At 37.8% G+C, this 15,745-nt stretch overlaps 1 protein-coding gene and 1 pseudogene across 2 annotated transcripts in view; one reads left to right on the top strand and one right to left on the bottom strand.

Moving 5' to 3' along the window:
* LOC100720528 (cilia- and flagella-associated protein 107-like) overlaps positions 1-14,319 on the bottom strand; it is a 28,014-nt gene extending 13,695 nt beyond the window's left edge. The window contains exons 1-2 of one of the 2 annotated variants that reach the window (XM_063235208.1): positions 14,118-14,319; positions 12-125 (exon numbers count right to left, since the gene is read on the bottom strand). In XM_063235208.1, coding sequence (XP_063091278.1) covers positions 12-125; positions 14,118-14,171 — 168 coding nt within the window. In that variant the 5' untranslated portion in view covers positions 14,172-14,319. Of the gene's footprint in view, positions 1-11; positions 126-4,769; positions 5,077-14,117 lie in introns of those variants that run through there. The other variant, XM_003471193.4, reaches the window with a different exon arrangement.
* On the top strand, positions 8,720-9,680 carry LOC100720794 (casein kinase II subunit alpha-like; annotated as a pseudogene).
* Positions 14,320-15,745: the final 1,426 nt, after the last annotated feature.

Raw genomic sequence — 15,745 nt, 5'->3', positions numbered from 1 at the left:
TTCTCTCTTACCTCAGCTCTTCTCTTCCCATACCACCTGGAGATCTGGTCTGGCTTGTGGCCTGGAAAAGCGACGTACTCCTTTCTGTGAGTGCTCTGGGGGACCTGGTCAGTATCTCTGGTGAACTGAAAAAGAGAAAATATTCAGCAGAACCTCTAAGATGCCACTGTTTGCAAACTTCTGCTGTGACTGCCCTCACCTTCTGGGTCATCAAAAGACTGGCAGACAAAGTTAAATACAAGCCAGAATATCCTACACAACTGATTAAAGGTTCAGGGGTTGGTTACCAGCCATCTGCATCCTCAGAAGCTGCTTCTGGCCATACTGGCCACCTCCTCATGGCCCTCACCTGCTTCCTTTCTCACCTACATTCTCCGCACTCTGTCACTTATCTGTCTCTTCTTTCCTTTCTCTTTATTGTTTCTCGCTGTTCCCAACTCCACACACCCTCTCTCTGTTTTCACTATATCATATTTTCTTGAAATTCAATGTGCTGTAATATTAAATATTTACAGCTTTAACCATTATCAGCCAGGGATGTAGTTCAGCAGCCTGGCACCTGCCTGGCAAGTATAATGTCCTGAGTTTGATCCCCAGCAGCAAAAACAAAAAACAAACAAAACAAACCCCAAAAACATTATCAGTGGACAATTCAGAGACATTAAGTACATTCACATTGTTGTTCAACCATTCCTCTCATCTATCTCCAGAACATTCTATTCAAAACTGAACCTCTATCCCTGTACTGAACTTGAGCAAAATGATTTTACTCTTGTCAAGTGGAGTGTTGCATACAATACATTAGCTCAGAATGGTCCACAGTGTGGTCCAAGTCTCCTAATTTTATATGGTCTTCTATTTGGTTATTCTATCTAATATTAAAATATTACTGTCATTGTATAGCAGTCTAGCACTCCTTTTAATTCTGTCCATTTTTGCTTCACATAATTTGGAGCTTTGATATTCTATGGCTTTAAGCTGCTAATACCTTTCATTTTAATTTAAAGATTCTGCTTTGTGTGCCTTGTAAGGCAAGTGTGCTTGAGATGAATTCCCTTAGTCTTCCTTTATTTGGAAATTCCTTAATTTCTTCATCATTTAGAACAGTTTTGTGGGATCTAGAATTTTCAGTTAATAGATTTTTCTATTACTTAGAATCTATTACCTCATTAACTTCCAGCTTCTAAATTTTCTGCTCAAAATATACTGACAATCCTAGTTATGGTTTGTGTTTGGATGACCCATGCATTCATGCAGGCAGCTGAATCTAGTATTTGTGACTGGTTCATTGTCTAGCGGTGGGATTGGTGGTAGGAGTGTTGCACCTGCCCAGGGGCAGAGACAGCATACAATATAGAGGAGGGAGCGAGCTGTACTTTTCCACTTTTGCACATTTCAGTGTTGTTGCTTGTGGCCACCATGAACAACTGCTCCTTAGCAATGGCACCCTTCCTTGAAGCCAACAGAGTATGGACTGAAGTATGGACTTCAGAGTATGGATTGAAACCTCCAAAAAAATGTAAGCTAAATAAACTTTTCCTTCCTTCATTTTGGGTGTCAGTTGTTTTGTCTCAACAACAAGAGAAAAATGACTAAGACAATCTTGATGCAGATTCCTTTTACGTGACAGACTACTTTTCTCAGTGCTTTCAAGATTCTCTCTTTGTCTCTGGTTTTCAGTGATTTAATTATGGTACATGTCAACATGGATTTCTTTATATGTATGCTGTTAGTGTTCATTGGCCATCTTTGATTTAAAAAACCATCCATTACTCAAATATGGAAAGTTTTCAGTAGTTATATTTTGAAACAGTCTTTTTGCCCTTTGAGGTCTCTACTCTCACTGGCATTCCCTTGACATATCTTTTGATGCATTTGATGGCGACACATGAGTTCTTTAAGCTCTGTTCACTCTTTTCATTTAGTGATATTTTCCTCTGCCTTTTCCAATCTGCTGTTGAACCCATCTGTTAAATTATTCGATTTATGTATTGCATTTCTCAGTTTTAAATTATGCCATTGGTCTCTTTTTCTTGCATTGTCATTTTGTTCAAATGCTGTTTTCTTATTTTACTTTTTTTAAAAATAGCTTTCCTAAACAAATTGAAGACAGTTAAGTCTTTTTTACTAGTAATTTGATATTTATGCTATTTGTTAGAGACGTTTTTCTATTTTATTTTATTTTATTCCTTTGGGTGAACCATGGTTTCTGATTTATAGGCCAACTGAATTTTCTGCTGTTGAAGATTAAGAATTTGGAAGGGTGTGGGGAGGGAAAGTTACCAACTCTCCCAGTCTCTGTAGACTGGATTTGTGCAAGTAACACACAAGCAGATCATGTTCTAACAAGCAGATCATGTTCTAAGTCTAAGGTCAGTCCTCAGGAAGGTTGAAAATATTCTTAGGCATTTGCTAGTATACTTTTTGCCTAAGGGTGTATGTGCTTTTTCCAGATTTTCTTTCCATATGTTTCTTTTTAATCGTTTTAATATTTCATAAATCTTATCCCTGCTCCTTCTTTGGGCTTTACATGTTCTATAGTCCTCTATCGATAATATTTACCTAAGACATTTACAAATCTGAAGTCCCCTGGTGGCTTTCATTAGCTGTGTCTGCTACTATTCCCCATGATTCTTCCTATCCTGGGAAACGAGCCATGCCACATTTTCCCCTTCTGAGTTCCAAGTTAGAAGAGCTAGACTTTGTCTCGGTAGCCCAGAAAGGTTAGAATTACTCTTCCTTCTTTGGGACAGGACTAAGACCTGGCTTACCACATTCCTCAGATTACAGGCTATGCTATGCTTTGCTGAGGAGTCGATGAGGACAGAACAAATAAAACCTCCTTGAAATGTCTATCATTTTGAATATGATCTTCTCTTTGTTGAATAATCAGTTGGTTGCTACAGACTTTTACTGCTTTTAAAGCTCCTATAATGTTTTAACCATTTATGGGAACCCATGAAGTAGGATGTGAACTTCTTGGCCCCATATCTTGACATCATGCCAGCTCCATTCCATATGCAATATTCTCTCTACATAAGACCAGCTCATACTATCCCTGAATACTATATCACTCTAAGGTACTGAATTCACTGCTCAGCCAATCCCTCTGGTCCTTGACACTTCCCTTACACTACCTGCTCCCCCAGTGAGACCAAGAGCAACTGGAGTTGGTGGTGGCCACAGACCATGTCTAGCCAGAGAGGTGAGGTCCACTAATGTACTCTATGAAAACAGCCTTTTTGGGTTCTCAGACATTGCCATAAATCTTTTGTATTCTTCCCACAGCAAGGCTGCTGAATCTCCCTTTTTCTTGCCCATTTTCTAAGACATGAAGATGTCTAGATGTCTCTCAATTGGCACAAATGAAGATATTCAATTTCCAGGAGGCCCACTGAGACAAAGAATTTCCCAATGATAAAGCATTAAGGAACAACAAGAACCTATTCTATATTTTGTTTGGTGATTTGGTTTGCTTGTTTCTTTCAGGACATGAGATGACTCATTTAATTTGCTTTTGTTTTTTAATTAGTAATTACATGTGCATAAATGAATCCTAATTTTTTTCATTCCTTCACATCCTCTCCCTTCCACTCTCTCTATCTTTTTGTCTCTTTTCATTTTGCCAAATATTTATCACCCTATTTCTTATTATCTAGTAACTTTTTACTCTACATTTGTAATGTAACTTGAAATCCAGCGTTGTGTTGCCTTCTACTTTGCTCTTGTTACCCTGGAATGCTTCAACTATTCTGGGTTTCTTCTAGTTTCATATGAATTTTACGGGTTTTTTTTTTTTTTCCTTTTCTGAGACAGGATCTCATCTTGTAGTTCAGGTTGATCTTAAACTCAGTGTATAACTCATACTGAGTGACTTCAAATTCATAACAATTCTCCTGCTTCAGCCTCCTATGTGCTGGGATTACAGACATGTACCTCCATGCCTGTAATTGTTCATGTTTTTTTATTATCAGAAAGCTGTTGGTATTTAGATTGAGACTGCAGTAAATCTATATTTTAGTTTTGAAAGTATGCACATTTCTCTATTTTAGTTTTGCCTATCAAGGAACAGGGACTATCTTTCCATTATATGAAGTCTGATTTGAAATTACAAAGTGAAACATACAGGCAGGGCTGGATTGTAAATCAAGCCCTAGAGAACCATGGCACATCATTGGACATCAGTGCAAGTACAGAGATTGCCACACTTTCTTCAGCCAGTGCCCTAACCTGGGAGGGGCTTGGCCAGGTAAAGTGGAGAAGATAGTCAAAGAAAGGCATAAAGGACTTGGGATAGGATATATTTAGATGTCTAGAAACATTGTATTGAGAATAGTACTGAGAAATAGAACTATACTGACACCTCCACTATAGTACTATATATTCAAAATGTACCAAGGACTAGATGATTACTTCAGTGTGCCTTATGTAGAGCTGAAATTCCCTAGCTATCTTTGATTTGAAAGTAGGAATGAAGCTGGGTATGATGATGCATGCCTTTATTCCCAGCACTGTGGAAGGCTGAGGCAGGAAGATTTCATATTAGAGCCCAGCCAAGACAATTTAGCAATCTGATGAAACAGCTCAAGAAATTGTTTGAATAAAGAATTGGGAATGTAGCTCAGTGTGAAGACCCAGGGTTTAATCCCCAATAGTATAGCCAAGAGACAGAGAGAGAGAGAGAGAGAGAGAGAGAGAGAGAGAGAGATGAATTTACCCCTACATCTGTCAGTTTTCCCTCTGGTCTGCCCTGGGCTCTTCCTCCTTACCTTCCTCCTCTCTTCCACCCAGTTTCCAGTAAGGACAGCAGTTGAGTACTTCTTCTCAATCTGCCAGCCTGGTGTAGAGAATGACTGTGGGTTTAACGCAGTTGAAAACATGATGAGGGCTGTCCCAAGTTCTTACACCTGGACAGGTTCTGGAGAAGGCAGAAGTGCTATGGAGACACTGTTTGAGACAACGTTTTCCTCTTCCCAGTCATCCTGCTGACTGGGAAGTGGATGGCATGCTTCTAATGTCAGAGAATAAAACAGCCCTGTTAGTTTGCTTACAGCCTCCAGGGACAGTGACGTGACTCTGGATTCTCTATGTTGACTGTCTCCCTGGTGACAGACTCTGTGTATAAATACTCTTCATAAGGGAACAGCTGATTCTTCAGGAGTAAAACTGAACCCACAGAGCCAAATCCAACCAACAACTACCACTACAAAAGCAGTAATGAAAGGACCTGGTTTCCATGTTTGTACCTTGAGATGGGCATCATTCTTGCTGCATTTTTACAATTGAGGCAATTTGAATTCTTTAGTAGCCAGGGGAGATTTGAATGCTACTCCTACATAAATGATGAGTGCAGGTGGAAGAGGCCTATTCTAAGACTTCTACATGTGTTCTCTCAAAGCAATCCTCTGAGGAAGGTGCCACTATTTTACCCATTTTGTAGATGACATTATTGGAGCAAAGACAGATTAAGCAACTGTCTGAAGTCACATTGCTACCAAATGAAACATGTGGGACTTCAATATATTCCAATTCAAATCTTCAATCATTGGGTTCTCTTCACCTCCTGTTTGCAGTTCTCACTAAGAGGTTTCCAGGAAAATCCTTGTATAAGTGCTTGAAGCTAATACAGTATGATTTTTCTACACATTCCTCATTCATTCTTTTATAGCATTTTATATTCCATGTCATGGATGCTGAAGTGGGGTTGCAAAGAATTAGTAATCAGATGTTGGCCCTATCCCACAGAGCCCAGTTTAACAGGACAAAGGCCATTATCTTGCTAATTCATTACAGGAAAAAATCCAGAGTCACTTAGGTATTCACCAACAAAGGGCTAGGCTCAGCTTTATAACGAAATACTCTTCAGCTCTTAAGAAAGACTATCAGATGTCCATTACATACAACTAGAGTAAAGAAGCAGGACCCTGCTTTCAGTCTGCTTGCTACCAATGAAGACACTGAGTTCCTGACAGCAGTTTAAGGAAAGGATTTTCCAATGACCTTTAAACAAAAACAAAAGAATTCCAGGAAACTGTTGGAAGTGCTAAAATTAAGTGCTTGGTCGTGAAAGAACATGGGAGATAATGTACCAGTAAATAGGAAAGAAACTCTGTTTAGGGATGGCTAAAATCTTGGTATGGTTGGAGCTAAAAAGGATGGCTTTCTAATAAAAGGTCAAGGACTCATATATGTTGTATAATTACGTTTTGCTTAGCTTCCATTGTAAACTGTAACATGAAATTTCATTAAAAATGATTGTACAGATGAATAAATTTTGATAAAACAAAACCCTACAAAACCACCAGATATTTTTCAGAAAGTTTGCCAGCATACCACCAGTTATATCTATCAGTATTTATCATATCTGAGACTAAAACATATATCTAGAACATATTGATTAATTTTAAAATAATAAAATTGGTTATTCAGATTAATGGTTTTCATTTTGGCAGATTCAAAACATACTATGGTCATAGTATTTTTTGATCATTTTTACTCTTGTCAGCCCCTTGTATAGCTCTCCTCATACATAATTAAGTTTTTAATGAAAATTAAATCTCTTTTTCAAAAGAAAAATTCATTGAGAAGTGTGGTATCATTTTATGGTTTATTTGTTTTTGCCTTTTTGAGAAAAGGTCTCACTATTCAGTTCAGGCTGCCTTTGAATTCACAGTGATCCTTCTGCCTCAGCCTCTAGAGTGCTGCTGTTTTTGGTTTTTACAAATATCTAAGTTGATAAAAGAAAGAAGTGTAATTTGAGGATACACTACTTGTGGTTTAGGGCTGCTCCCTAACTCGTGGGTTTTGCCCTATCTCTCAGTAGCTAGTATCAGAAATAAGTAAATCTGTGGCACACTCATTGTCTACAGAGAATTAAAGATATGCTTAGTATGGAATCAGAAGTGATTTGATATCAGAAGTGTGATGAGTAGAAAGAGATCATAGTAATAGTACCTTTGATACTACAACAAAACTTATCGAGCAGAAAGTAGTCTGTTAAAAGTTACATTGTGGGATCTAAAAATACTTAGTGGATTTGAAAACTGTTGCTGTTGGATTTCATGTTATAAAGCATCTTTTTGTGACTTAATAAAAATTTCTTGGCCACTCAGAAAACAGTAGTTTACTGAGCTGTTGGATCTTCAAATGTTAACATGCTTCATTATGTAATATTTTTAAAAATTCTCATTGGTTAATATCACTGTTGATCTCCTCAGAGAAGCACTGAGGTATTAAGTTGTTAGGCTCGGCTTCAGCCTCACACTAGTCCCCGTGGCTCATGGCGATGGTCTGTGTCTCCTCCTTCACTGAAACCATATATTGTTTGTATGAGGAGAGTGGAGCTGTGGCTTCCACATGGTTTGATGAAAATAGATCTGAGACAAGAACTTACTCCCAGCTGCCTCTGAACATAATGTTTGACAGATCTTGAGACATCAAGTTCAGCTTCATGCACCAACCTACCTGTTGTCTTAGAACCCCCACCAGGCAGGACCAGAGTTTACCCAGATACACATAGATATGAGGGTACTGGGATTATGAGGCATATATGGTGGAATGAGGAAATCAAGATGACTACCAACTGGTACAAAAATTACATGAGGAAAAAGAGAACAACATCACTCACAATGAAGAAGTTGTTAAAATTTTCAAGCCAAGAGAAAAGTAGAAAATTAAGCATTAAATAAAGACTTTAGAAAATATGAGAGAGGCTCCAACATCACCACATTGATAGACTTTGAAAAGACTGTGTGGTGAGCTACGGGGGAAGAGAACAAGAAATCACCAAAAAGCAAGCCCTCCCTCTGAGTTGGCACCTTGCAAGGGTTCCTGGGGAGGAGAATCAGACTCAGCCTTTTCCTGTGAGTCAGTACCATTTGTGGGCTACAGGGCAAGAGGACAAGAAGTCACCAAGAAGCAAGCCCTCCTTGTGAATCAGTGTAATATGCAGGCAGTAGGTAGAAAGCCAGACTCCAGCCCCTTCCAGCATGTGGGTTGGGACACAAGAAAAGCCAACATTCCCCTATACCCCGCCCCACCTATAAGTGACCAGCTAATCCAGAGAAACAGGCTGTGATGATGGCTCCTGAGGTGGAATATAATTTAATGCTTGTAGTGTTTAGAATTTCACTGACTTTGCAGGTCTAAAGCCAGTGCTCTGATCATCTACTCAGAGGATTTTAGTGTAGCACAGATGGGGGATCACCTTCTGAGTGTGGTGTCCATGGGTGATTCCTTATTGTCTTGTTTTGAAGTCCAATATCATTTTCATTGTTTTGTTGGGTTGGGTTTTTTTTTTTTTTTTTTTTCTGTTTTGTTTGATTTTATTGTATCCGATAGCAGGGGCAGCTATTTCAAAGATAGCAAGATATATTATGGTAGCCATTTTGGATTTTCTTGTTTAAAGGTTTTTTTTTTTATTGCATTCATTATTTTGCTTTTATCGGTTTTATTCTGTTGTTTTGTTTGATTTTTACTATGTCTGAAAGTATCTGCAGCTATTTTGAAGAAGGCAAGAGACATTATGATAACCATTGTTAATTTCCTGTTGTTGTGAACTCCTGTGTCACTTGCACTGGTTTGTTTTGATTGATTTTGTTCTATTTTATTTTTCTTGGTTTTAACCTGTTTTTAAAAAATGCGTTTTGTAAAAACAACAGCAGCATCAACGACAACAATAAGAACAAAACAACAACAACAAAATAACCCTGCATCATGAATGCTCACTTTGGCTTTTGAACATGTAAAGAACACAGACTGCAAATGATTATATCCGACATTCACAGACTATGATACTCAATTTCGCATAAATGAGATTACTGGATTATTTTCACAGTATGATAATTAAGCACAGAAATGTGAAGCCCCATAATGTCATGTTTGATCACATAGAAAGCTGCAGCTAGTAGACTGGGGTTTGGCTGAATTTTATCAACCTAGTTAAGAATAAAGTGTTTGAATTTATTCATGATACTTCATAGGTGTTGAGCTACTTGTGGAATGTTAGACGCATGATTACAGTTTGGATGTGTAGAGTTTCAATTTTATTCTGGCAAGTATGATCTTCTAAATGAAATCATTTTCCCAGAGACATAAACATTATGATCAGTTGGTGAGGATAACCAAGAGGGGACAGAAGATTTATACGACTATATTGACAAGTACAGTTTTGAATTAGATACTCACTTCAGTTATGTATTGGGCCAACTCTCTTATAAATGATGAAAACACTTTGTGACAGTGAAAACTAGCACCTTGTCACCACTGAACCCTCAGATTTTGAAAGTAAACTGCTGCAATGTGACTGTAGTACAGTTTACTGCAAGAGAGGCCACAGAACACCAATATTTCTATACCGCTGAGAAGGACCTGATTTGAATGGGTTTATCAACATGACAGGGGACAGCGTACCTGTTAGTAGCACCAAATGCCAGGGATTTTTTCAGTGCCAACCCTTTCACTCTGCAAATCTCAGTCAGGCTCACCAGTGATTCCTGCTACCAGACACGTTCAAGTGGCTGTTCCAGATGCTCCTGCTGCTCAGCATATTTGTCCTTCTGTCTCCAGGTACCTGGGCAGAAGCAAGGAAGTCCACCTTCTCTTTGATGCAGGTTGCACCGGTGCAGAAGAGTGAAACACTTCTAAAGTATCTGTCTGAACCATTGCTTGTGGATTTGTAGAAGCTCAGTCATAGAAAATCACAATATGCTGAAAAACAGTTGTGAAGTTCATAGAATTTTCCCAAATTCTGGCTTTAGTTTGAAACTTTAAAGTTTCATCATTGGCAATAACTTTTTCAGTTGTTTTTTTTTTTTTTTTCTTGAAGTGATACAGTTGCTGCATGAACCTTCAACAAATCATTTGGAAAACATTCAAATTTTAATAATTATAGTTTGCCTACAAGTGGTTCTGGCAGGGAAGAGAAAAAGCACTAGCTAACTGGTCAATCTGATCATGGATGATGACAACACCTAGGGAATGAATATAAGCCCAGAGAGTTGAAAGATTCAGAAACTATGGGCATGACCATTTGAGTAAAAATGATGTCTCATTTTTAACAAAAATTCCAGCTAACTGAACTCAAAATTCAAATAGTTGCATACCCAAATGAAAGAACCAGACTATGGCAATGTCTGATTCATCATCTGTTTCCAGTTTCATCACAGAAACATCAGTCATTTGGCCACTACTAAATCAAATTAAGAAACACTTTGTCAAATGATGCGGCAGCACCATGTGGGTGAAGGATGCAACAACATATTGGCCCTCAACCAAGTTCGTGACTGTGGAGTCCATGCTGACCCAGTCACCTACTGACTGGGAGCTGGCTCCATATTTTGTTTCTTCTTGGCAGGGAACAGAAGAACCACCAGACAATTAATCAACCTGGTTGTAGCTTAAGACATGGTCCAGGAAGCAAAGATAAATTCAGAGAGTTGGCCAATTCAGACATTATGGGCAGAAGCACTAGCCCCAAGAAAAGTTCGTGGCTATTATATGCTACCAAAACTGTGGGGGACTTTACATTGAAAGTGGCTCCTTCACAACAGGTTAGAATTAGAGAAGAAACCCAGTGAGGTGTCCACAATATTACCAAGGAGTGTTTAATCAGGTGCTATTGCAGAAAGGAGTTAATTGTTTAAGTCTGAGCCACAAAATACCTGAAAAACAACTCTACTTCAGGGCTTCCAGTGTTACACTTGCGCAGTGACTAGGCGAAAGACAGCCACAAAAGACAGATGTGGAGAGGGTGAGGACTGAACCTAGATAAGAAGAAGTTTAAGCCCAGGAAAGGGAGGACACAAGCCTCTTTCTATACTGAAAAGACAGACCCCATGAATGCAAGTTTCATCAGTGTTTGAATTTGAAGATGTTAGCATTAAATCCTGTAGTCTGCTTGGACCCCACCCCCACCCCCTGCAGCCTCCATCCAGCAGAGACCATTGGTATGCATTCCCCATCTACCAAGGCCAGCAAGGACACACCCTGGCTTGGATGATTGATACTGTCTGTTGGTGCATGGACAAAGAGGTCTCTGACATGGTGGAGGCACTCAGAAACCCACAGATAATAGAGCGAGGTGGAGAAACTCATGATTTCCTGGATTCTCAGACTTCAGATCTTGAAAAGAGACTTCTAATTCTAATTTTTTTAAAAATCAAAAAGTTTACTCAACTTTTTCCCTTTCTTTCATTGATTTTTTGGAGGCATTTTCCCCTTTTTTAAACTTTTTGCTAACTTTTTCTTCTGTCTCATTTTTCTTTAGTTTGCTATTTTTTTTCTTATTCTGCTTTTTCCTTATTTTTGTTCTCATATCTTCAATTTTCTTTTACTCTGCAATAGAATGCTCTGTCAGTTTTCTTTTCTTATTCTTCAGTAATTAACTTCACAATTTTACTTCTTTCATTCTCCAACTCTCCAGCACCTCTGTCTTTACTGTATAACCATTGAGTTTTGTGGATCTTTAGATCATTAACCCTATGCCATTACTGTTGAATACCATTCTATTGCATCTGAAGTTATAGCTGTTGAATTTAGTATGTTAATCTTAGTATGTATGCTATAATTAGAGGTGTCTTTCCTATGGTTAAGAAAAATACTTTATTGGTTGTTAGCGTACATCAATATCCAGTTGGTCTTTGCTGATTTTGTTGTCATTGCCGAGGTGGCAGAGTTATTACTAGTAATTGGTTTTCTCTGTATGCCAATTCCTGGATTGCTTTCATATCATTTACAGTAATGTGACTCATTCCTAGAGAATTAGGTGCTGGGAAAAGTGTACTAAAGCCTTCCAAATAAATGGAGATGATTAGATCTTGCTACAGAGGCAAAGGCCAATAATTACTCACACCTAGAGTACATCACTGAAGACATTAACTAAAACAATCGTCATACTAGCAATGAAGTCTTCCAGTATAATCAACTTGTAAGCCTTAGTGAAAACAACAACAATAATAGAAATATGAGACCACAGAGAAACAAAATGCCTCCCAAAACTCCCAAGTCCTCCAACACTGATCCAGGGCATCAAGTAGAGAGAAAATCAAAAGTCACACATTGGAACTACTAAATAGAATAACAGAAGCAATTTTTAAAAATCCAAATCAATAAAGTACCTGATGAATTCCAAGAAGGTATAACTAAGGGAATATTGGACCTAATAAAACAGTCAATAAGTCTACAGAATAAGTTAATTAAAAAACAAAACTAGCTGAGCTAAACAAAAACATACAGAAAATTCATTTCCAGAACAGAAAAGAATCAGAATTCATGAAATGGTACCCAACAAAAATTCAGGAGACTAAAAGTTCTGTCAAAAATAATGTAGCAGGTCAGTGCCAAATTATTCATGATATCTTAAAAAGAACAACAGAATATGAAAAATGGATCCAAAAGCTGCTATATAATACCAAAAAAATTAAACTAAGATTAATTGGAGTTCGTAAAAACTCAGGAGACAATGTAAAAGGCATAAAGGCATTTATAGAAATAATAGGAATAATATAAATATAGAAATAATTTCTATAAAAGGCATTTATAGAAATAATAGAAGAAAATTTTCCAAATATAAACAAAAATTTAACATACATATAAATGAGAGATGTAGAACCCCAAAATAGCTATGATCAGAAAAGAAACTCTCTACCATGGTAAGATAGCACAGTCAAGATCCTAGAACTCCAACATGAGGATTAAATCTTAAAGTGTTAGTGAAAAGCAACAATTACTCATAAAAGTAAAACCTACTAGAGTAACAGGAAACTTCTCAACAAAAATCTTAAAGTAACCCTCAAGGAAAACAAAACTTCAAGATCAGACTGATAATCTGCAAAACTGTCTTTCAAAACTGATGAAAAATACACTTCCATGACAAAAAGCATCTAAAGAAACTCATGGCCACCGAACCAACACTTCAAAAAGTTCTGAAGGATATTCTATAAAAAGAAAAAAAAAAATACTATGCCAACATATCCAATGGAATTGTAAGGGCACAGTTATACAACAGCAAATTTATAAACATTTTATAGCAAAGTTAAAAATCATTTAGAGGCCTGTGACTATGCTCCTGCTGTTTGTCATGTGCCTGCTAATTTCAGCCAGCCTTTGACTGTCTGCATCAGCTGCTTCTCCTTGATAATGTCGTGGGTCAACTTGACTGTATCTAGTTTCAAAGCGCGTGTTGTTCTCTAGTTAGAAAATACACTATTGTTTTCAACTTGCTCCAAGGACTTCATGTTTGGGCCAGACTAGTCCAATCAAAGACACATTTAAGTCTACTTGCTCTGCTCAAAGCTCCTCCCCTCCTTCCCAAGAATCTACTTAGAACTAGGTTGCTTGAGGACACAAGACTGAATTTATGTAAGCAATCATGTAATAACCTGCCCTTATCCTTGTACTTCTTTCTTGCAAGCTATAAACTGAACTCTTAAGCTGACTCATGGCTGGTGATTTGGAACTGATTCCTACCAAGCCACAAGTGTAATAAATTATTGCTTTCTAACTTCTGAGTATGAAGAGTCTTTCATTTGGTTTGATACTGGTTTTTCTGCAATAGAATAAATATATTAGCTAGAGTGAGTACTTAATTAGAAGGGAAAAATAGAGAATCAGAAACAGGAAAATAATTCAATGATAGGCATAAATAAATAACTTTCAGTATTTACTCTCAAATTGAGTGGTCTCAGTTCCTCAATCAAAAGACAGACTGGTAGACGGGGTCAAGAAACAAAATCATGCAGTTTTCGGTATATAAGAAACACATTTAATGCAAAAAATTAATAAACTAAAATTCAAAGAATGCAAAAAAATAGTCTATGCAATGATAACCTCAAATTTAGCAGAAATATCTCTCTCCTTTTCAAACCAAGTGAGCTTCAAGTCAAAAATGATCAGAAGAGGCCCAAAATGCCACTATACTGGTTAAGGGAGCAATTCAACAGAAAGATAAAACTATTATAAACATAGATGGAGCACATCCAGGCACACATAAGTTTATAAACACAATATGAGACACAAATGATCAAATAAATAGCAATGCAGTAGTATCTCTGTTCACGAATACTTGTTTGTGAATAATTCAGTTCATGAACAGAAGTGTTTGGGAAATTTTTGCTTACATCTGTGAACTCCGCACTGGGCAATGAACATGACTGAAGCCATCTTCCCTGCATAAACGCAAATGCAGCCTTCTCCCCAGCTCTGATGCATAGTTCTGGATTCCTCTAGTTGACATCGTGGTTGCTTTTATTATGGGGAGTTTGTATCTGTACATAAGACATCTTAATTATTTTTTTCCCTACTCCTCTCTATTTCTTTCAACAGTCTGCCCCTTACCATTTGGTACTGGGGACTGAACCCAGAGCTTTCATGTTGAGCTACATTCCCAGCACCTTTGTAAAATCTTTTGAGATAATCTCATTATGTTGCCAATTTATCCAAGCTGTGTTCAAAATTGCTTTCCATCTGACTCAGCTCCCAGAGCACTGGGATTACAGGTGTGAACCACCATGCCCAGGCCTTTGGATTATTTTATTTTATTTTTGTCTTTTTTTGAAACAGGGTTTCACTCTGCAGTTCAGGCTGAGCTTGAGCTCCCTATGCAGCCCAGGCTGGCTCAAACTTGCAATGTGGATCATATAATTTTAAAGATTTCTTCTTTGTTTTTCATTTTCTGTAGTTTATTCTGTTCTGTATAGGATATTTCATTTATTATTTCTTGGGTTAATTTTTTGTTTGATATACATATTTCGCTTTTTACAGATCAAATTTTCAACTTTTTTATGTACTGAATGTTCAGATTACCATTTTTATTTTCTCCTCCTCCTCCTCCTCCTCCCCCTCCTCCCCCTCCTCCCCCTCCTCCTCCTCCTCCTCCTCTTCTTCTTCTTCTTCTTCTTCTGTCTTTTTGAGTCAGGATTTCACTATGCAGTTCAGGCTGGCCCTCCACTCACTTTGTAGACCTGCCTGGCCTTGCATTCACAGCAATCCTACTGCCTCAGCTTCCCAAGTGCTGGGATTGCAGGAATGCACCACCATGCCCAGCAATACATCCTGGTTTTTAAAGATTCATTTCATTCTCTTGGCTATAGAATCACTTCTTAAACTGACAAATCAGTTTAGGGTTATTGCAGAGGCAATGGCGTGGTTATAGAAGGGTGGATTTGAAACTCAGACTTTACTTGAAATTCTGGTTCTAGCACTTATGAACCATTTAACTTTGACCAAGTTACTGGTATGCCAATATTGGTTTCTCAATTTATGTTTCATGTGTTTCTGAAGATGGTAAGTTACCAGTTAAGCACCCAGCAAAGCTTTCATCATATACAATAGGTCAGTAGATGTTTGAACCAAATTTGGGCCTGAACCAAGTTTCTTATAATAAAATTTATTTCTTTCCCTGCAATAGAGAATTGTATTTGGGAAACTGAAGAAGAAAAATTCCAAGAGAAGGAATTTTAGATTTGTTTCTCTCTCTCTCTCTCTCTCTCTCTCTCTCTCTCTCTTCTCTGTTTCTCTTTTTCAATTAACACAGGACTGCTCAACCACTGAGCCACATCCCCAGCATTTTTCATTTTGGGACAAGGGACCTCACTGTGAATACAATAAGGAAATAATTGTATCTAAAGAAAAACATTTGTCTAATCACAACTTACCCTGCACCAGTATTCTTGCAACTCATGCCCTAGATATAATTATCTCCATGTCAGGCAAGCAAACTGAAGAGCCAAGAAGTTAAGCAAATGTT

This window comes from Cavia porcellus, unplaced genomic scaffold, assembly GCF_034190915.1.
Source record: "Cavia porcellus strain 051 isolate PalLab524CR breed Dunkin Hartley unplaced genomic scaffold, mCavPor4.1 scaffold_25, whole genome shotgun sequence".
NCBI lineage: Eukaryota > Metazoa > Chordata > Mammalia > Rodentia > Caviidae > Cavia > Cavia porcellus.
The sequence above is the reverse complement of the archived record's forward strand: the minus strand, read 5'-3'. Positions and strand labels throughout refer to the sequence as shown.